We start from the raw sequence: 21,879 nt of genomic DNA on the forward strand, positions 1-21,879 counted from the left end.
TATGTAGCCAGGGGTATATGTCCCCAGTATATGTAGGCAGGGGTATATGTGCCCAGTATATGTAGCCACAGGTATATGTCCCCCGTATATGTAGGCAGGGGTATATGTGGCCAGTATATGTAGCCAGGGGTATATGTCCCCAGTATATGTAGCCAGGGGTATATGTGCCCAGTATATGTAGCCACAGGTATATGTCCCAGTATATGTAGTCAGGGTATATGTGCCCAGTATATGTAGCCACAGGTATATGTCTCAGTATATGTAGCCAGGGGTATATGTGCCCAGTATAGGTAGGCAGGGTATATGTGCCCAGTATAGATAGGCAGGGTATATGTGCCCAGTATATGTAGCCACAGGTATATGTCCCAGTATATGTAGTCAGGGTTATATGTGCCCAGTATATGTAGCCAGAGGTATATGTGCCCACAATAGGTAGCCAGGTGACACCCCCCCCCCCAGCAGGAGGACAGCAGCGCAGTGGAGGGAGAGCTGTGGCATCAGCGGTGGAGGAGGGGGGCAATCTACCCCCCCTTCTCTCACCTTAGTGCTCTCCCTCCCTCGCTGACTGTCCCCTCCTGATTTAAGTGCTGAGTGGTGGCAGGCGGCAGCGAGCGGAACTTACCTGCATCTTCTCTCGTCGCCGGCGCGGGATGATTTGCCGCTACTCTGGTCTGGTCCAGACCAGTGCAGCAGAACTTCCAGCGCAGGAGCGAGACGGAAGGTAATTCCCGCCCGCTGCCAAACGCCACTAGCACTTAGATCAGGAGGGGGACAATCAGCGAGGGAGGGAGAGCACTAAGGTGAGAGAAGGGGGGGGGAGATTGCCCCCCTTCTTCACCGCTGCCCACAGCTCTTCCTCCACTGCGCTGCTGTCCTCCTGCAAATCGGCCGCCCTTACGGACGCTGCTGAATTCCTTACGGAATTCACGGGCAGCTCATTTTGTATCAAAATTTACGGGCTGCCCAAAAATTTACGGGCGGTTGGCAACACTTAACCTAGTGTGAATCTGCCCTTAATGTCACCATGTAGTTTTCTGTAAATTATTATTACCATTCGCCCTACCTCTCAAGCCCGCTGTCTGGGGGTCACCCTGGACTCCGCACTCTCCTTCACTCCCCACATCCAAAACCTCACAAAGTCCTGCACCTTCCACCTCCGTAACATCTTTCCGATGGCCGTTAGCCTCCTAAACTCCCTTAATATTCTACCACCCTCTATCAGCTCCCTACCACCTGCATAGGAGCGGTAGATTTCAGTAGTGTGTGTTTTCGTAAGATGAATACTGAGCTATATGTACATCTAATGCTGACTGTAGATTTGTGTATGTCTATATTTGAGTTTCTTTTCTATATTTCTTTCTATGTACCGCTCCATTGTGCCAAACCCAATTCCGGGCTTGACCCAGTCATGCTTGGCGAAATAAAATGATTCTGATTCTGATCTGCAAGATCCGCCCTTTCCTGACCTCTTCCACCACCAAACTCCTCATCCATACCCTCATAATTTCCCGCCTTGACTACTGCAATGCCCTTCTGTCTGGTCTCCCTATGACCCGAATAGCCCTGCTGCAGTCCATCATGAATGTGGCAGCCAGAATTATCCACTCCTCCCATCGCTCCACCATGGTGGCTCCACTCTGTGAATCCCTCCACTGGCTTCCTATCCAGTACAGAATCAGATTCATGATACTGTGCCCGACTTACAAATCTGTCCACAAAACCTGTCCAACCTACATTTTCGATCTCACTCAGAGGTACACACCTAGTCGCTCACTCTGCTCCTCCAATGAACTTCGCCTGACCACCCCACCGCATCACCCAGTCCCATGCACACCTCCAGGACTTCTCAAGAGCTGCACCAACACTATGGAACTTCCTACCTCCACCCATTAGGGCAGCCCCCTCCAACATCTTCAAGGAGGCCCTCAAAACTCACCTTTTTACTCTGGCCTACCACCCCTCACAAGTGCTCTAAACCCACAGCTGAACTCTGATTCCTACCTTTCGTGTCCCTACCTCTCCCTCTAGATTGTAAGCCTTCGGGCAGGGTCCTCCCCCTTTTGTGTCCTACCTGATCACACACCTCCATTACTGTGAACCTATGCTATGCATTTGAGTGAACTCAACTTGCCTAATCTCCATGCTCCCCTCCATTGACTGACTAAGCATGACCTTGTACTCATACTGTGCTGCATGATCTGGTTTTCTTGTATTCCTGTATTGTCGTATTGCTGTATGTTACCCTAAATATTGTCTGTAACCTAAACTAATGTCCAGCGCTGCGTAATATGTTGGCGCTTTCTAAATACAATAAATAAATTACAAACTTTCTCTGGACAACAGTGACACCTAATGGACTTACTTATGTACTGCATTATATGTTCAGCCACCATCATGGGAAAAAATGACTCTTACTTTATCCATATATTAAAGCTATTAGACTCTGAAATGCGTCCACACTTAACCACACACTTTATTTTCAAAAGTTGTTAAAATGTCAATTTCTAAATGTTATTAGTCTACTTTTGTGTGTAAACAGGAAACTAATAGGAGGAAGATCAAACAAGCTCAAAGATCTATTTATAAAAGGGATGCCACCATTTTTTATTTTTTTTAGGAAACTCCTGCCATTATACTTATGCCTGGTACACACAGTGAAATTTTCCAGATTGATGGTCAAATCGATTATTTCCAAAAGATCTGATCTTATTTCCGACTTTTCTAATCGATTTTGCATATAAGTGATCAGAAAATAAATTAGGAAAACAATCGTCAATCGAACCTGATGGAAATAATCTGATGGAAAATTGCATCGTGCGTATTAGGCATTATAAATGTGCAATTAGATGCATTGCAAGAGCCATATCGCATCTCTCCGCTAAACGGCAGGATATAGTCCTGCTCTCTCCTTGGTTTGTCTGGCCAAATGATGTTTACAATGCCACGTGATTCAGCTAAACCAATAAGTAGTTAGAAGCCAAGAGAAAAAGTAATGCTTATAGTAAAATACGATAAAAATAAATAAATAAAAAGTTGGCTTTTTTAAAGAATGATTTTTTGAGAGATATTACCCATAAGAAAGCGGAAGTTCCATGTATACAATTCCCTTGTGGAAGCCAAGCCCAGTGTAGATTTATAAGGTCACTGTGTTAACATACACAGAAAATCTTTGCACCAAGCTTACCTTTCAGCTCCAAAACTTGAATGATGGTGGTATTGTCCCCAGAAATCAGGAAGGAAAGAGCAAACTGTATGTATGCCATCCGGACATCTGGTCTTCCCTGCAAGGACGGGAGATATAATGCCCCAGTTAATTCTCTTGGATTTTTTGTATGTAGAACAGAGGCGCCAGCAGGATAAAATTAGATACAATTTTAAAAAAGATTGCTTGGAGGAAGTGGTGGGCTTGCCTCCAAAAAGCACACACGAAATACTGTCTCAATAATAATAAACAGATTTATTATACGATACCCAAAAAAATGCGAATTGAATTTTTTGATTGTCAGTAAACATGAATAGGGGACTATGCCATTACTCACACTACTGTATTTTCATAATAGATGCAGCTGATCCTGAGAAAATCCCTTTGGAAAAGTCAGTCACATGACTCAGGGCCCCTTCAGAAAATGTGCAGCAATGCATCTATAAAGCATATGGCCCGAACTGTCACCCAAGAGATCGAGTCCTGATCCCTGTAGTGACATTCTTCATACAAGTCTACATACCTTAATACCTCTGCACTTCGCAGACAGAGCTTTGGGAAAACTGCCAGCAGCAAACTTACAGCTGCTGACCATTTTTTATGGGAAAGATGTATTTAGACAACTGTCATCTGTAATAAGGTCTGATCAAGGCCCTCTGTGGAGAGGAAGAGGAAGGGCAGCACAGGCAATGATCTGACCTGAACTACAGGTCAGGTGAGTAACGTTTTCAAACAGTGATGCAGAGACATTAAAGCTGGTGACCAGAGATAGTCTACAGGTCAGGGAAGTAAAGCTTTTCCACAGGGATGCAGAGACATTAGAGCTGGTGACCAGTGATAGTCTACAGGTCAGGGAAGTAAAGCTTTTCCACAGGGATGCAGAGACATTAGAGCTGGTGACCAGTGATAGTCTACAGGTCAGGGAAGTAAAGCTTTTCCACAGGGATGCAGAGACATTAGAGCTGGTGACCAGTGATAGTCTACAGGTCAGGGAAGTAACGCTTTCACACAGGGATGCAGAGACATTAAAGGGAACCAGAGAGGAATGCATTAAAATAGAAAAAGATTTTATACATACCTGGGGCTTCTTCCAGCCCCATAAGCCTGGATCGTTCCCACGCCGCCATCCTCCGCTTCCTGGATCCGCCGGTACCGGGCCCATCACTTCCGGCGGACGCGGCCAATTGTCCGCATCACAAGTGCTCCCTCCATACCTGTGCGCAGCCGGCTGCGCAGTAGGCAGCCACACGCGTAACTGTATGGAGGGAGCCCCCTGTGATGCGGAGAATTGGCCGCGTCCGCCGGCGGACTGGCGGTAATGACGGGACCCGATATCGGCAGATCCAGGCAGCAGAGGACGGCGGCGTAAGAGCGATCCAGGCTTATGGGGCTGGAGAAAGCCCCAGATATGTATAGACTATATTTTTCTACATATATTATACATTATATCTTCAAATTCCTAAACAAAGAACTGTGTTTTCAAATTCATGCTGTCCATCCATACATCTCTGTGTAAGGACAATTCAGTCTATACAGGCCCTTTGATCTCTGCAGGATACCAGCCACAGCTGACAAACTTCACACCTTGACTCTAAATAGGACCTATCTCAGCAGGAGCCCTGAGCTGTCTCTTGTCCATCCTAATGTGTAAACATCAATATTCAGCAGAGAGACTTCTAGCTGTATACCAACCAAGAAATATCTATCCAATTGACAAATCCACAATAATTCTACTGAAGTCTGTTGGAATCTTCAGAAAGACAAAGAGAGGCTCGAGAGGACGTGGGAAAAGATATTCTTCACCGCAGAACCAAAATAACTCTGTGACAAAATCTGCAGAGTACACCCAGGCAACAACCCTAATAGCTCCAGCACAATCCAGCAGAGATGACAGCCACACATCTGGAGACTGTTCTGTCTTGGAGTCATCAATCTCAGACCCTAGCTCCCAGGGTAGCCCCATCAAGGCTGTCCTCTGTAATGTCAGATCGATAAACAACAAAACAGCAATCATACATGATCTAATAGAGTCTTCTGATCTGGCCTGCCTGACTGAAACCTGGCTTTCTGAACCAGTTGGCCCCACCCTGGAGGCTGCCGTGCCAACAAACTATTCCGTGATATACTGCAACAGGAAAGAACGCAGGGGAGGAGGGGTTGCACTTTGCTTTAGATCAGCTTTGAAAATCAGACCACTTACTGTAGGTCCTACCAACTCGTTTGAATGCTTGGGGGTGCAACTTTCAGCTGAGAAAAACATTAACATATTGCTGATCTACCGCCCACCAGAAAAACACTCAGACTTCCTTAAGGAACTTGTAGACCTCCTATGCAACCTAACACTGGAACACCCCAGATGGATTGTTCTTGGAGATTTCAATACATGGGTGGATGACTCCTCTTCAAAACTTGGAATAGAGCTACCTCGTGCCTTACATGAACTGGGCTTCCTCCAATCAATCAGCTCTGCTACTCACAGGAAAGGCCACACTCTGGACCTTATATTCCATACTGGGCTGTCAATAGCCAATGTGGAAATTAATCCTGTTGCCTGGTCAGACCATCACACTATCCACTTCTCCCTCTCAATACCAGCTGTCAAACACCAGGTCAAGAATCAAATAAAATATCGCCGTTTAAAAGGGCTAACACCTCAACATATCCGAGATAACCTTAGCTTTGATGAATTGACTGACTCCAGCTTTGACCCTGATACTCTGGTGTTTAAATACAACAAACGTGTGTCCTCCACCTTTGAGACCATTGCTCCTCTGCGCACCAAATATCTTACTCCACACCATCATGCACAGTGGTTTGATAACGCTATAAAAGAGCTGAAAAGACAAGGCCGAAAACTTGAGAGGCTGTGGCGCAAATCTCAGTCCCCAGAAGACAAACATGCCTTAATCCTCCACTTGAAGAGCTACCAAAAGGTAATCACGGGAAAAAAATCATCCTTTCTATCACAAGAGATTGCAAATGCAGTTAACAAACCAGCCCAACTGTTCCGCACAGTGGAAAAACTCTGCAACCCGGCATGTCAAAAACTTAACATCGAGTCTTCAAAGGACCTCTGTGACCAATTTGCCCATTTCTTCACAGACAAAGTCTCCGCTATAAGGTCCGCCATCCAACTTACAGCATCTGAGCCTAATATAGCGCCGAAGACCATTAGCAGAGACAATGTAACACCTTGGTCAAACTTCAAAGAAATTGATGAAGAAGTCACATCAAGCATCCTCCTTCACGTCCGCCTAACTACCTGTGACCTAGATCCTGGCCCAACACAGTTCATGTTGAACTGCCCCGACCTGTTCGTACCGGTATTCCTAAAAATTGTTAACTGTTCCTTAAAATCAGGGATATTTCCTGCTTTACTGAAGGAAGCAATCATCAGGCCTGTCCTCAAAAAACCCTCCCTGGACCCAGATGCAATGACCAGCTACAGACCTGTCTCTAACCTTCCCTTTCTGGGCAAGCTAATTGAAAAAGCTGTTTACCTCCAGCTAGAAGCCAAAATCCTACAAAACAACAGTTATGACCCATTCCAGTCTGGCTTCAGGAAACACCACAGCACTGAAACGGCCCTCATCCAAATATGCAACCACCTGCTCATGGCAAGAGACAGAGGAGAGTGCTCCATCCTCATACTGCTAGACCTTTCTGCAGCCTTTGATACAGTTGACCATGACATCTTGATAAACAGGCTACAGGAATACTGCGGCATTGATGGCATAGTTCTTCAGTGGTTCCAATCCTTCTTGAGTGGCAGAACCCACAAAGTGTCTATGGGGCCCTTCCTGTCCACCCCTGTATCACTTAGGTATGGGGTGCCCCAGGGCTCAATCCTCTCTCCCCTGCTTTTCACAATTTACATGTTACCGCTGGGAAAACTAATCCAAAAACATGGCCTGACATACCACTGCTATGCAGACGACACTCAACTATATCTTTCCTTCAAGCCTGGTGTGACAGACCCAACTCTAACTATAAACGCCTGCTTACGTGAACTACAGCAATGGATGAATGACAACTGGCTGAAACTAAATGCAGACAAAACTGAAGTCCTTCTGATAGGAGGGCAGAGCATGATAACAAAACAACTTAACTTGCAGTCTTCACCACTGGGAATAGGAGGCACGGATCTGCGCAGCTCTGATCATGTGCGTAGCCTGGGAGTTCTAATTGATTGGGATTTAAACTTCAGAACTCAAATCTCTGCTGTGGTGAAATCATCCTATTTTCACCTGAAGAACATTGCAAAAATCAAGCACCTCATACCCCCAGAAGATCTGCCAACCTTAGTCCACGCCTTCATCACATCCCGATTGGACTACTGCAATGCTCTCTACACTGGCCTTCCAAAAAAGGTCTTGTACCGACTACAGCTGATACAGAATACTGCTGCCAGACTGCTAACCAACCAACCCCGTCACTGCCACATAATGCCAGTCCTGCACTCCCTTCACTGGCTACCTATAGAATGGAGGGTCCTATTCAAGATCGGCCTACTGACATTTAAATCCCTGAATAATCTAGGCCCTGGATACATGAAAGATATGTTACAGCTGCGTAGCAATCCCCGCATTCTCAGATCAACAGGTTCTAATAATCTAGTCATACCCAGAGTACACCTGGAAACTTTTGGTCCCAGAGCCTTCTGTCATGCTGCCCCTACGTTTTGGAACTCCTTACCTCAACAGATCAGGACAGCTCCATCCCTGGACGTGTTTAAATCCAGACTGAAAACCCACCTGTTCAGTTTGGCATTTGCAGAAATATAACTTTTGTTGTGTGAATACTTCATCCTACTAATTACTGAATCTGAGAGAGCCTAAGCGCTTTGAGTCCTATGGGAGAAAAGCGCTATAGAAATGTTATTGTATTGTATTGTATTGTATATGTATAACATCTTTTCTTGATCCTCTCTGGTTCCCTTTAAAGCTGGTGACCAGTGATAGTCTACAGGTCAGAGAAGTAAAGCTTTCACACAGGGATGCAGAGACATTAAAGCTGGTGACCAGAGATAGTCTACAGGTCAGGGAAGTAAAGCTTTTACACGGGGATACAGAGCCAATAGAGCTGGTGTACAGAGCACACCGGTTGTTGTGAAAAACTATTGTAAATAATAATCAGCAAATAAACACAGTAACTGTAATAATATATATTAAATAATAGATAGAGGATTATCAGATTTTTTTGGGTGTAAAATCAGTAGTGCATTATAACTGCAATATTGATTTATTTCTGGCTGACTATACAAAGGTTACAAGTACACTCGTGCTTGAGAGCGGGTTTACACTTGAAAGGTGCAATGCCCCGCCCCATCGCACAAAAAAGACTAACATATGACCAAGCGGCAGAGTGCGTCGACAGGGTCATATGCATAGCACCGCCCTCCACCACGCCCCTTGCCCAGTGAAGTATTCCCTACTGTACCGGAGCTATGTTACTGGGATTCCTGAGTTTCCCTGTCATAACCCCGCCATTCTGCATAAGTGCACAGGATTGCCGCCGCCGCCAACGTTATTAAAATTCCTGCGTCGCCCACTGACTTACATTACTTCTACTGTGTTGCCGCAAAAGTCTGCCAGTAACACGCAGTTGACTTTGCAGCGGCAGGTCGTGCACGTGCCGTACAATGCGACGCAGTAAGTGTGCTAGGCCCCATTGCCTTGAATTGCCGTTGCATCACCCTGCAGTGAAACAATGTAACATAACGCAAGTTTCCCATGCAAGTGTAAAAGGGGCCTCAAGCTGCATTAAGGGGAAACTGAATAAAAGTCCTGCACCTGAACCTACAGCTTCTTACCTGCTTGTCTCTCTTCTTCAGCAATCCTGGGAGGAACTTGTTGTGGAAGTCAAAATGACTGAACACATCCCTGGCGCAGTCTGGCCCTTGTGTCACCATTGCTGACAACAGGTTGAGGGAGATACGAGACATCCTGTGTAGATTTAAGCAAAGATTTATTTTACTATTATTTACAGCCCACAAAATATCAAACACCATACACACTTTAATATATAATCCAAAAAGGGCCTGTAGTTTCCAATCTCAGGTTAAAGGGAAACTGAAGGAAGAGTAATTTAGAGACTGCTATATTTATTTCCTATTAAACAATACAGATTGCCTGGCTACTCTGCTGACATTCTGTTTCTATGACTTGTAGCCTGAAGAAGCATGCAGATTAGATGTTTCTGACTGAAGTCTGACCAGATTGACCTGCATGCTTGTTTCAGGTGTGTGATTCAGACACTACTGCAGCAAATGAGATCAGCAGGACAGCCAGACAATTGGTATTGTTTAAAAGGAAATAAATATAGCAGCCTTCATATCCCTTTCAGTTCAGGTATCCTTTAAAATTTGAGTGCATGGAGAGTTTGTAGCAGAGCATTCTCCACTCCTCTCCCACAGCAGCCCACTCTCATTAGTATCCCCTTTGCAGAGAGTGCAGTAGGGTGTTGTCTACCTTCAGCCCCTCTCACTCACCGGTGGTCATTCTAAGGCAAAGTTACTTGAAAAGTAGTATAAAGATGAGGTAGTGTGTAGCTACAAATCCTGGTACCAAGGATTACAGTACAGAGTACACAGCAGTGCATGGAAGCAGAGCAGGCAGCGGCTGGAGCCTAGCAACTTGCAGTGTGGGAAAGTTAGCAATATACTCCCTCTCCAGCACTATTTGCTGCACATGCTTTAGCAAAGGATGCTACTGCTCTCCCAGCAAGGGGGGCACTAGTGACAGCAGATAATGGGGGTGGGGGGGAGGGGGCTTGATCAGAATTTCTTGAGAAAATGCATTTCCAGCATCCCCATGCTATGCATTCTCCTGCCCTGGGTAATGAACAAGCTATTGCAGTAAAACTAGAGACTCTTCAGAAGTTATAAGGTGTACGTGAAATTTAAAGTGAGTGATATGGAGGCGGATATATTTATTTCCTTTTAAACAATACCAGTTGCCTGGTAGTCCTGTGGATCTCTGGCTGCAGTGGTGGCTGAATCCCACATCTGGAACAAGCATGCAGGATATCCAGGCAGACTTCAGCCAGAACACCTGATCTGCATGCTTGCTCAGAGTCTACGGCTAAAGGGGCCCATACACCTAACGATTTTCCCGCCGATATACAGCAGATTCGATCACTGTGATCGAATCTGCTGTGAAATCGTTGCGCAAAAGCTGACCAAACTATCGGTTTACGTCTGAAATCGATCGTTCCTGTCGATCCGTCCATGCGGAAGATTTCACTCGATCGGCGGCTGGTCGGGAGTGCGTCGTTAGCGGCGTTCGAATGTTCGACGACTGACGCTAGCGGCAATACATGACCTGATCCGGCCGGCGCGTATCCCCGATGTCACCGATGCTCCTTCTCTGCTGGGCTCCGGCAGGCTTCACTTCTTCCTGTCCCGATAGGAAGTTTAAACAGTAGAGCGCCCTCTACTGTTTAAACTTCCCTGGACAGGGAGTACAGTGAAGCTGCAGTCCTGGAGCCCAAAGCGGAGAGGAAGACAGCGGAGACCGGGGAACTCGCGCCGGCCGGATCAGGTCATGTATGAGGGGGGGAGGGGGGTAATGTATGCTGAAATCGATTCAGAATCTGTTTGCCATAAAGGCAGCTATACGATGCCTCTCTGATCAGATTCGATCAGAGAGGGATCTATCTGTTGGTCGGTCTGATGGCAAATCGACCAGTGTATGGCGACCTTAAGAGTAATACAGACAGAGGCTCAGCAGGACAGCCAGGCAATCTGCATTGTTTAAAAGGGAATAAATATGTCAGCCTCTATATCCATCTTAGTTCAGGTGTACTTTAACCGCCTGCTTTGTGTAGAATTCTGAATCGGTGGCAGAGATGAGGCTTCTGGGAAGTCCTTTACAGTAAACTGTGCACTGTTGCCATGGTTCTCAGTAAGTTTATCCTGATTTTTTTTTCTTTACCAATATTATAACGTCATAGCAGCTCCACACTATAACTAAATGACAATCAACAATATTCAGTTATAAAATGTTTCATATAGTGATGACAAATGTTATATAAATATTTATCCTATAGTGGAGTTACTATTTCAGTTAAAAGCTATTATAAACTGTGCAGAAAGTTTTAGGGTGACAGAACACAGTGCGGGAAAAGTGTCACTAACACAAGCAGCTTGAGACAATGCTCCATATACCAGTAAATGTCCTCACCTGTGGGTTTCCGAGTACACAGAGGCATAGATCAGCCTCATGTGTGTGTTTAATAAGTTCTTCACTATGTTTACACCGGCAACACTTAGATGTGACAGGTCACTGGCTGTCCGCAATAAGATGGCTTCCAGAGCTTGGAAAATCAACATTGTCTGAGAATGCAGAAACATAACCAAATCACCTTTACAGTACAGGCAGTCGTACACATTACACATATGGAACGGCAGAAGAGTGAGATGTCATAACATAAAAAAACAGGTGTCAGTTGATACTTCCCCAAGACAGGGCAGGTTTTTGATACAAGCATTTGACTCTGAAGTCCCATTTAAAGTGAAGTGAACCTTTATCCTGGCAAGTAAAAAAAGTTTCACTTACCCGGGGCTTCCCCAAGCCCCCTGCAGCCGTCCTGTGCTCTCGCCGCTCAAGTGTCCTCCGGTCTCTGCTGCGGGATAGTTTCGTTTCCTGCTACACGTATTCTTCTCTGCCTTGCCGCCGTCAAGTTCGTCCTGCGCAGGTGCAGTACGCCTGTGCAGGACATGCTTGATGCCGGCAAGGCGGAGAATACACGTGGCCGACTGCCAGTCGGACGAAAATGAAACTATCCCGCAGCGGGGCCCAGAGGACACTCGAGGAGCGGCGAGGGCACAGGACGGCTGCAGGGAGCTTGGGGAAGCCCCAGGTAAGTGAAACTTTTTTTTTACTTGCCAGGGTTAAGGTTCACTTTAAAGTGGACCTGAACTCTTGCACAGAATAGAAGGAAAACAGAGAAATGCACCCTGTATGTATTTAGAGAGTTTAGCCTGTTTAATTCTAATTCTGTTTAATTGTGTCTAATCACAAGTTGTAATTTGATCTCTCCCCGTGATTTATTTTAGGATTTGTATCAGCTGTAACAAATACATGTTTTTTTCTTTAAAGGTTATTATGCTGTTGCTTATCTTTTAGAGCAAAGAGGAAGTTCTGAGTTCAGGTCTGCTTTAAAGGACAGCAAAAGCGAAGGATATAGAGGCTGCCATATTTATTTCCTTTTAAACAATGCAGATTGCCTGGCTGTCCTGCTGATCCTGTCTCTAATACTTTTAGCCCTACAATAGACCCTGAACAAGCATGCAGCAGATCAGGTGTTTCTGACATTGTCAAATCTGATAAGATTAGCTGCATGCTTGTTTTTGGTGTGATTCAGACACTACTGCAGTCAATAAACCAGCAGGACAGCCAGTCAACTGGTATTGTTTAAAAGGAAACAAATATGGCAGCCTCCATGTCCCTCTCATTCTGGTTGTCATTTAAGTCATATAACACCTTCCTGCTACTTCCATCTCAAAAATATGTCCTCTCTTTACACAAGAGGCTGCTAAAATGCTTGCTAATTTTTTCCCGTCTTGACTACTGCAACAAGCTATTCTGCGGGCAACCAAAAAACAAGCCACCAGCAAGCAAGAACATACTTTTGACTACTTTTTTTTAATATACTTTTTGGTACTTTTAGATACTTTCAATTCCAGAGTGTTGAAAATGTGTTTTAAACAGAAGATGATAAATTATCTCTTAGGAGAAAACTTGAAGAAAAGTGAATTGGATCGGGTCCTTTGACTTTTATTCAATTCACCTTTTCTCCTAACTTTTCTCAAAGGAGATAATTTTTCTTCTGCTCTTTAAATTAACTTGTCAGCACCCTGCAAATGAATAAGTACCAAAAAGTCAGGGAAATAGTACTATCAAAATTATTCTGAGTATTTTCTTGCTTGCTGGTGGCTTAACATCCCTGGCGTTATGATTATTTCCAGATTTAGGGTCTAAACACTGTGCATTTTTTCACAAGCTTTAAGGCCTCGTTCACATCATTTAGCGCAGATGGCTGTGCGAACGGAACGCAACGTGTCCGATCACACGCCATCTGCGCTCCTATGCGCTGCGCTGCAGATCCCATTCATTACAATGAATGGGATCTGCGCTGCGATTTACAAAAATGCGTGCAGTACGCGATAGCGCAATCGCGCTGCCACGCAGCGCATATGATGGGAACGGTAGAAGGGCTGTCTATGCCCTTCTACCGTTCTTGCGTGTCGCACACTATGCACGCTGCCAAAATGTGCACGGCAGCGCGTATAGTCTGAACGAGGCCTTAGACCCTAAAAACAAGGAGAAAAAACACATACTACAGAGAGATCAGCAGCAGCCCCTGCATATAACTGACTCAGGCTTGGGATTACAACTCTGAGCTGCAGATTTCTGTCCCGAGCGTGACTCGGGATTACTGCTAAAGAGGTTAAAAGTAGGGATGAGCTCTGGATTAAATCCGAATGAGTTTCATTCGGATTTGATCCGGATAATTAATGCAGCTGATCCGGTGTGTGCGGAGGGGTTAAAGTTACCCAGCAGCCATCTTCTTTCATGTGTCCCACGGCGCGCCCCCCACGCTACGTTCTGAGCCGCGGTCACATGACTACAAACACTTCCTCCTTCGGGGTTGAAGGAGGAAGCATAGTAGTCACGTGACGCATCTTAGAACGCAGCGTGGGGGGCGTGCCGTGGGACGGATGAAAGAAGATGGCTGCTGGGTAACTTTAACCACCTCCGCACACACCCGATCAGCTGCATTAATTATCCGGATGAAATCCGAATGAAGCTCATTCGGATTTATTCCGGAGCTCATCCCTACTTAAAAGGCATTTTCCTGATAAGGTGTGAAGACATCACCTAGGAAAAAAATTGTAGAAAAAGTATATTGAATAAGGGCCATTGCTTTGTATACTAAAACACTGGTGGAGGCGTCCTTGATGAATATTAAAAACTATATACTGAGGTATAAGCGAGAAGTGTATGTCTTACCTTCTCAGAAGAATAAACCAGGTAAAATGGAAAAAAATATTTATTCATGGACGTTAAGACAATGCATTTCACAGGTCCTTTCCCGCTTCCTCAGGTCAATACAAGTGCCTAGTATGTAACGATCTCTAACACATGCGCCTTTCATGCTTGCTTTGTATATACTAGGTGCACTGTGTTGCTGCGCTCGCACAGAAGGTACGTCGCTTACCATTACCCTGTACAGAGGGAGGTAACATCCACTCACCTCACTCTCAGGTCGTCTCTCTCCATCCAGAAGTTTCAGAATCTCAATACATTCCACAGAAATCTTTAAATAGCCTTCCACCACATCATAAAGATGAGGACTGGGCAGCTTTCTGGACAAGTAAATGAACTTCTCCAGTCCTGAAGGAGACAAAGAAACACGTGGTTCACCTTAGAATATTTATGCTACAAACTTCATAATCAAAAATGTGAGCATTTGACATACAGCTTTATTTTTGCTAATTCATAATTGTAAAGGCCCAATAAAAATGTCTGTGCTTTCCACATCTGAATATATTGGTAATAGTTGACAAGCTGCAACCTATAGCTCTTTGCTGCCAATAGAATGCATGATACTTTCCTTGTGCAGATCTCATCATGTGACCCAGATCAGCTCCTCCCTCTGCTGTTGAGAACTTTTTGTGGTCAGCAATGCAGCTGCAGCTCAGCAATGCCTCTCTACTCAGCGTGCAATAAGGCATTTAACCCTCACTGAGTTTATGAAATTCATTATATTTATTGCAAACATATTTTCCCTTGAGCCAACAACGTATGGTCTCCACGTATGTCCTGTGCTATCTGGCATCAGGACATTAGCTTCACATCTAAGCCTGGTCATCAGGATATTCTGGAATCAGGACATTAGCTTCACATCTAAGCCTGGTCACCTTCTTCTATGGTTCAGAACTGATGCTCTTGTGCACATACACAATTGCCCACAGATTATGTGCTCTGACTTCTTAAGCTTATGGCACAATGAAGGTTTTCAGAAGATTGTGCTACAGTAGCTTTTGTGTGGATCAGACTAGGCAACAAAAAACATCCCATCCCAACAAATCACTGATACTTAGTGGATCCGAGATGAACTTTTACTCATTGCATAATTGTGTTCCTTTCCTATTGTTTATAGGGCATTCTTCAAGCCAAATACTTTTTTGTTTTTGTTTTAATACTCTAATTCCCTATAAACTAAACAAGCCACGCCCCAAGGTTTTCAAAGAGCCAAGGCACTTTCAGAAAGCAAGGGCTCATGGGAGCTCAGTCTGGGCAGGAGGAGGGGGAGGTATTACTAGCCAGAGATTTCAGAGGCAGAGGGGAGGAGGAGGGGGATTCGTTTTTTTTTTGCTTAACCTTTTGGGGACTGACGTAGGTTGAATCAACGTCCAGCAGGTGGTGCTACTGTTCTGACTGGATGTTGATTCAACGTCCGCGCTAAAGAACCGTCCCAACGCGATCGTGCGCACCCGGAATGGGAGATTAAGCTGTCATATGACAGCTGACATCTCCCCTCAGTGATCAGCAGCCATTGCGTATGGCTGCTGATCACGTGATCACTACGATCGCCGTCGGATCGTAGTGATCATTTTGACAGCGGCGGCAACGGGGGGAAAAGAAGAGGATCCACTCACCTCCCTGCTGTTCCAGCAACGATCGGCGCCCCCCTCTGCTCTGGCCGGCATCTCTGCTCTGTCTGACGTCAGCAAGCCGCGACCCGACCTGAGCGTCAGACGGAGCGGAGATGCCGGCTGGAGAAGAAGGGGGCTACTGCCGCTCATTGCTGGAGCCTGGAAAGTGAGTGATTGCTGCTGGCGTAAGGGGGGGGGACACTTGCCACCATGGGGGGGTAGGGGACACTGCCCAGCCAGCCACAGACGGGATCCGGCCGCCTGACCCCCCCCCCCCCCCCAAACGCGCGCATGCCTGGTCCTTAACCCATTTGCGTACCGTCGTTTTCACTTGAGCAATGTTCACCTCCCATTCATTAGCCTATAACTTTATCACTACTTATCACAATGAACTGATCTATATCTTGTTTTTTCTGCCCCCAATTAGGCTTTCTTTGGGGGGTACATTTTGCTAAGAGCCACTTTACTGTAAATGCATTTAAACAGGAAGAATAAGAAAAAAAAAAAAGGAAAAAATTCATTATTTCTCCGTTTTCAGCCATTATAGTTTAAAAATAATACATGCCTCCATAATTAAAACTCACGTATTGTATTTGCCCATATATCCCGGTTATTACACCGTTAAAATGATGTCCCTATCACAATGTATGGCGACAATATTTTATTTGGAAATAAAGGTGCATTTTTTCCGTTTTGCATCTATCACTATTTACAAGTTTAAAATTAAAAAAAAAAATATAGAAATATTTCATCTTTACATTGATATTTAACCACTTCTGTACCACGCTATTTTGTGCTGATCTGTGCTGCGTGGGCTCTCCAGCCCACAGCACAGATCAGGTTGCAGCCAGGCCGATCAGACTTCCCCCCCTTTTTTCCCCACTAGGGGGATGTCCTGCTGGGGGGGTCTGATCGCCGCCGGCTGCTTGCGCTTGCGGGGGGGCTCTTCAAAGCCCCCCTCCGCAGCGCTTCCTGACCTCCTTCCCCTTCCCTCCCTCTCCCTCCCCCTGTGAGCGGCGCAGGACGGATATCCGTCCTGCGCCTGATGGATAGGCTTTAGCCTATCAGATGCCGGCGATCCCCGGCCAATCAGAGGCCGGGGATCGCCGATCTCCTCTACGGCGCTGCTGCGCAGCAGCGCCGTATACATATAAACACCGGGGAAGATCTTCCCCGTGTGTTTACATTTACCCTGCGAGCCGCCGATCGGCTCGCAGGGTGTTCACGGAGACACCCTCCGTGAACTGACATGGATGATTCAGGGGCGTACATATACGCACGCAGAATCCTGAAGTGGTTAAAAAGTTTAGAACCTTAGGTAAATATTTACTTTTTTTAAACATTTTATTTGGGTATTTTTGGGAGGGTGGGATGTAAACAGTAGTTTTATAATGTAAATGTGTGTTGAGTTTTATTTTTTTACTTTTAGTTGTAGTTTTACTTTTTGGCCACAAGATGGCGGCCATGAATTTGTTTACATGACGTCACTCTAAGCGCAACATACGCTTAGAGAGACGCATGGGGGACGCAACAGCCAGAAAAAGCGAAGCTTAACCTCCTTGCCGGTCTAAAAAATCCGGCAAGGAGGCAGCGCCGCACATTTTTTTTTGTTTTTTTTTAAATCATGTAGCGAGCCTAGGGCTCGCTACATGATAGCCGCTAAGCGGCGGCATCCCCCCACCCACTCCGATCGCCTTCGGCGATCAGAGTATGCAGGGAATCCCGTTGAGAACGGGATTTCCTGCAGGGCTTCCCCGGTCGCCATGGCGACGGGGCGGGATGACGTCGGGACGTCATAGGGAATCCCGATCCGCCCCTCAACGCTGCCTGGCACTGATTGGCCAGGCAGCGCAGGGCTCTGGGGCGGGGGGGAGCGACTCGGCGCGGCGGATTGCGGCGGATCGGCGGCGAGCGGCGGCGATCGGAAGTTACAAGCAGCTAGCAAAGTGCTAGCTGCTTGTAACAAAAAAAAAAATTATGCAAATCGGCCCAGCGGGGCCTGAGATATCCTCCTGCGCAGGTTACCCCGAGCTGAGCTCGGGATAACCGGCAAGGAGGTTAAGAAGCTGTCACTTTTTCTGAGGGGGAGAGGAATCAGCGATCGGGCACCATGGCCCGATTCACTGATTTCTGGGCTAACGATCCGCAGCCGGGAGCGCACGTGCGCATGCGCGATCGGCCGCGGGAGCGCACATGGCTCCTGGATGTAGTTTCTACGTCCAGGAACCAAAATAGGTTAAGGGGGGTTAGACGGCCGGTCCCGAAGCAGATAAACCTGCCTCTGTGTAATGTTTACAAACAACATGGCTGCTGTCATTGTATCACAGGAAGAAATAATCATATTCTATTAAAGCTATTTGCAGCTAGATTGGCTGTGTAAACTATCTAAACTTTAGATAAGATATATAGACAAGTTACTTGTTATAGTTAGTTTTTCATTTCGGATCCGCTTTAAGCTGAATCTTAGCTCACTGGTTCTTTGGAGCACATTTGGCAGTACCAACCACTGCACATTGGGAATACCCCACAAGACCTGCTGCTTTTAAGATGCCCTAATCCAGCTGTCTTGCCATCACATCTGGGTCCCTGCCAGAATCACTTAGGTCCTAATGCTTGCCCATTTTTCTGCTTTAAAATACCCCAAATAGGTACTGCTTGTTGTACTCGGGGGGGCCCTCCTGTTCCTCTTCAACTGGTCTCGGAAGTTTCTCCCAGTGGTGACGAGTGACTCAGAACGTCGCATGCGCAAGTTCTAAACCATGTGTGCACAGCAAAATAAAATGCTCAACCACTTGTTCAGAATTGCTCAAAGCCTCTCAGGGGTACTTACGGGAGTGAACAGATAAAAATATGTACAAGAATGGCGCTGCATTGAATTGCATTATAAAACGATATTTAGCGTTTTAAAGATATAATGGCGCACGGATTAAAACAACGTATGGTGCGGTTAAATAATGGTGCACAGTGGGACACTGGTGTTAGGCAGCGGGAGTGGAGGAAGTAGGATTAAGTAGAGGTAGGATTAAGTAGAGGGAGGATTCAGAGTGTGCATAGGCATTAACACATTACCTTGTCCCGGCGATCACTCCTTCACTTCCTCAGTTAGTTTGCTGTAGTCCTGCATCCAGCCAATCACCTTGTGGCTTCAGTCTCCGCATGGTGATTGGCTGGCTGCAGGACTCCTGCAAACTAACTAGGAAGTGAAGGAGCGATCGCCAGGACAAGGTAATGTATGCTAGATGCCGGTAATTACATCTACAGTAGTTACTATGGTTATTTAACATTTTAGGACTTTTTAAAACTAAGTGAACCTCCGGACTAAAAATCTACTCAGCAGAACTAAAAAAAGGCATGGTGTTTCTTTAACAGTTTCACAGCATCAGAACTTTGTTTTTCTTACCAAAGCATCATTTTTAGCTGCATTTTTATCTAAGCTCCACCCATCAAAGAAAAAAAGCCCAGGCTTTTCTTCCCTGATGCTGTGCAGAGCATGATGGGATTTCCTATGTTGTTATTCACATTGCCTAGCAACTGAAAGAGGTGATCAGCACACAGGACAGTTGGAACTGTGTCTCATGCTCCCTGTCATCTCCTTTCGACCAAAAAGATGGCTGCCATCATGAAATCAAACATGTGCCTGTTCTTTTAAAACAGGGTGGGTAAGAGATTATATTACCTATCTATTTTAATTAACATAACCACAACCTAACTTAATGACAGTGTGTTTTTTTAGGCTGGAGTTCCTCTTTAAATAACTTTAGTAGCAAGATGTCATTTTCGGCATCATGTATAAATAGCATTTTGAAATAGAATACAATAAAACGATAAATAGCGTTTTATAATACATTTATCGTCGGAACGGTGCGCCATTTATTAACCCATGCCATTTTTCACTGCATGCCTTCCGGGACAAAAGAGGACCAGGAATGAGGACCAGGAGAGACCCTGAAGACAAGTAGCATCAGGGTCCTCAGAAGGCAATCTAACCCTTCATGGGCTTAATTCAATTGTCCCCCCCTCCCCCCAACACACACACACTGCTGCTGCTACACACACTGCGCGCACACACACACACACACACTGCTGCTGCTACACACACTGCGCGCACGCACGCACGCACGCACGCACGCACACACACATTCAACACATCACCTTCAAGAACTGACTGTTCACTTGCTGCCTAATAAATCCCACAGCTCAACAAATTATGCCATTATAATAAGATAATCAATATCACTTATCAACTTGGTTTTAATAATGTGGCAGATTGTTGTAAACTACTATTCCTAAACCTGTGGCTTAGCAGAAGAGGGGAAACAACATGGGACTGATACCATTTTTTACCCTGGACAGGGCTTTATTCTGTTTTCCTGAGAGGTAAATTAAACAGCAGGTTAGAAGTTTAGAACAGTTTCCTAACATTTGATTTATTAGAAATAAGAGTAGACAGAATAAAACAAACTCCCAGTGGCTGGATAGTGTACTGGTTAAGACACAGGAGACCAGAGTTCAAATCTCGGCGCTTCCTGTTCAGCAAACCGACGCATATTCAGTGAGGAGACCTTGGGCAAGACTCCCTAACTTTGCTACTGCCTATAGAGCGCGTCCTAGTGGCTGCAGCCAGGAGAAGAGCGCAATATAAATGTTCTGTGTCATGACTCGTGCAGAGGAAAGTACACCATTCTCCAACACCCCTCCTCTCACAGCAGTATCCATATAGGCAATGATCTAGTAATGGACCTGTGAGTGTACAGCCTTATATATAATCCTCTGGTAATGGACCTGTGAGTGTACAGCCTTATATATAATCCTCTGGTAATGGACCTGTGAGTGTACAGCTTATATATAATGCTCTGGTATTGGACCTGTGAGTGTACAGCCTTATATACTGTATAATGGTCTGGTAATGGATCTGTGAGTGTACAGCACTATATACTGTATAGTGATCTGGTAATGAATCTGAGTGTACAGCCCTATATACTGTATAATGATCTGGTATTGGACCTGTGAGTATACAGCCCTCTATACTGTATAATGATCTGGCAATGGACCTGTTAGTGTACAGCCCTATATACTGTATGATGATGATGGTGATGGACCTGAGTGTGTACAGCTTATACATGTTGTTCTGGTAATGGACCTGTCAGTGCTGAGTGCGGCTCTCTCAGCAGCGACCTCAGGAGGGTTCCGGTGAATTCCACTTCCGGGGATTTGGTTCTCTTGGGCTCCGGTTCGGAGGTGTCCCCTCCAGAGCTGCTGCGCTTCTTCCCCATGCTGGCTGCTCTGCTACCCGGACTGTCACACCAGCTGCAGCCAACACGTGGGTGGGGGCAGCACACAGGAAGCGGTCCTCCTATCTCTACCGCTCCTAGTGAAACATTGTCAGAGCTCAGAGGTTCCGTTTACGGAAGTGACCCTTCAGTATTGACATGACAGCTTTCACTGCAGCTGATAAATGTGACTGGCAGTGTTCTTCTCCAGCGTCAGCACTGTATTATAATCTCCTAACTGTTATTTCTGCTGCATGGGCAAAATTATGAGAGAAACAGAATTAGTTATTAACTAGTAAAGTACAGCTTCCAAATGTCTTTCTTCTCTCTTTCCCCACCAGTTGTCCAAATATACAAAACTGGATTTTCATCAACACTCATGAAACTTGTCACCAGCAGGGATCAGAACACAATCCCTTGGGTGAAATCGCAGGGCCGACAATGTACAAACAGGTCACTAGCCTGAAGGCTAGCAGTGTGTTCTGTTGCTGTGGTGGTGAAGCAGGACTGATGGAGTGGTGCGCAGCAAGTGACCTCATGCGGAGCCTGGGGTGAGCAGGTATTGGACGAATTGGCAATCCAATGTATCAGCACACCACTCCAGATTAATCACGGTCTTCTATTGCGCCATGTATGTCCACAAGGATAATAAGCCGACAATTGTAAAGGGGGCCACGCAGGGTCCCCCTTTATCAAGGCGTGTGGTTACAAGCACATAAAGTTCTCCTACAATATATAGCAAT

The 21,879-nt window shown here is 45.7% G+C and overlaps 1 protein-coding gene across 1 annotated transcript in view; it reads right to left on the bottom strand.

Annotated features, from left to right (window-relative positions):
- Window positions 1-21,185, bottom strand: part of URB1 (URB1 ribosome biogenesis homolog) — a 117,982-nt gene extending 96,797 nt beyond the window's left edge. Inside the window, exons 1-5 of the mRNA XM_068270487.1 lie at window positions 21,007-21,185; window positions 14,462-14,601; window positions 11,386-11,537; window positions 9,015-9,147; window positions 3,185-3,281 (exon numbers count right to left, since the gene is read on the bottom strand). Coding sequence (XP_068126588.1) covers window positions 3,185-3,281; window positions 9,015-9,147; window positions 11,386-11,537; window positions 14,462-14,601; window positions 21,007-21,139 — 655 coding nt within the window. The 5' untranslated portion in view covers window positions 21,140-21,185. The remainder of the gene's footprint in view (window positions 1-3,184; window positions 3,282-9,014; window positions 9,148-11,385; window positions 11,538-14,461; window positions 14,602-21,006) is intronic.
- Between the last annotated feature and the right edge of the window lie 694 nt (window positions 21,186-21,879).

The sequence above is a fragment of the Hyperolius riggenbachi genome, chromosome 2, assembly GCF_040937935.1.
Source record: "Hyperolius riggenbachi isolate aHypRig1 chromosome 2, aHypRig1.pri, whole genome shotgun sequence".
NCBI classification, from domain to species: Eukaryota; Metazoa; Chordata; class Amphibia; order Anura; family Hyperoliidae; genus Hyperolius; species Hyperolius riggenbachi.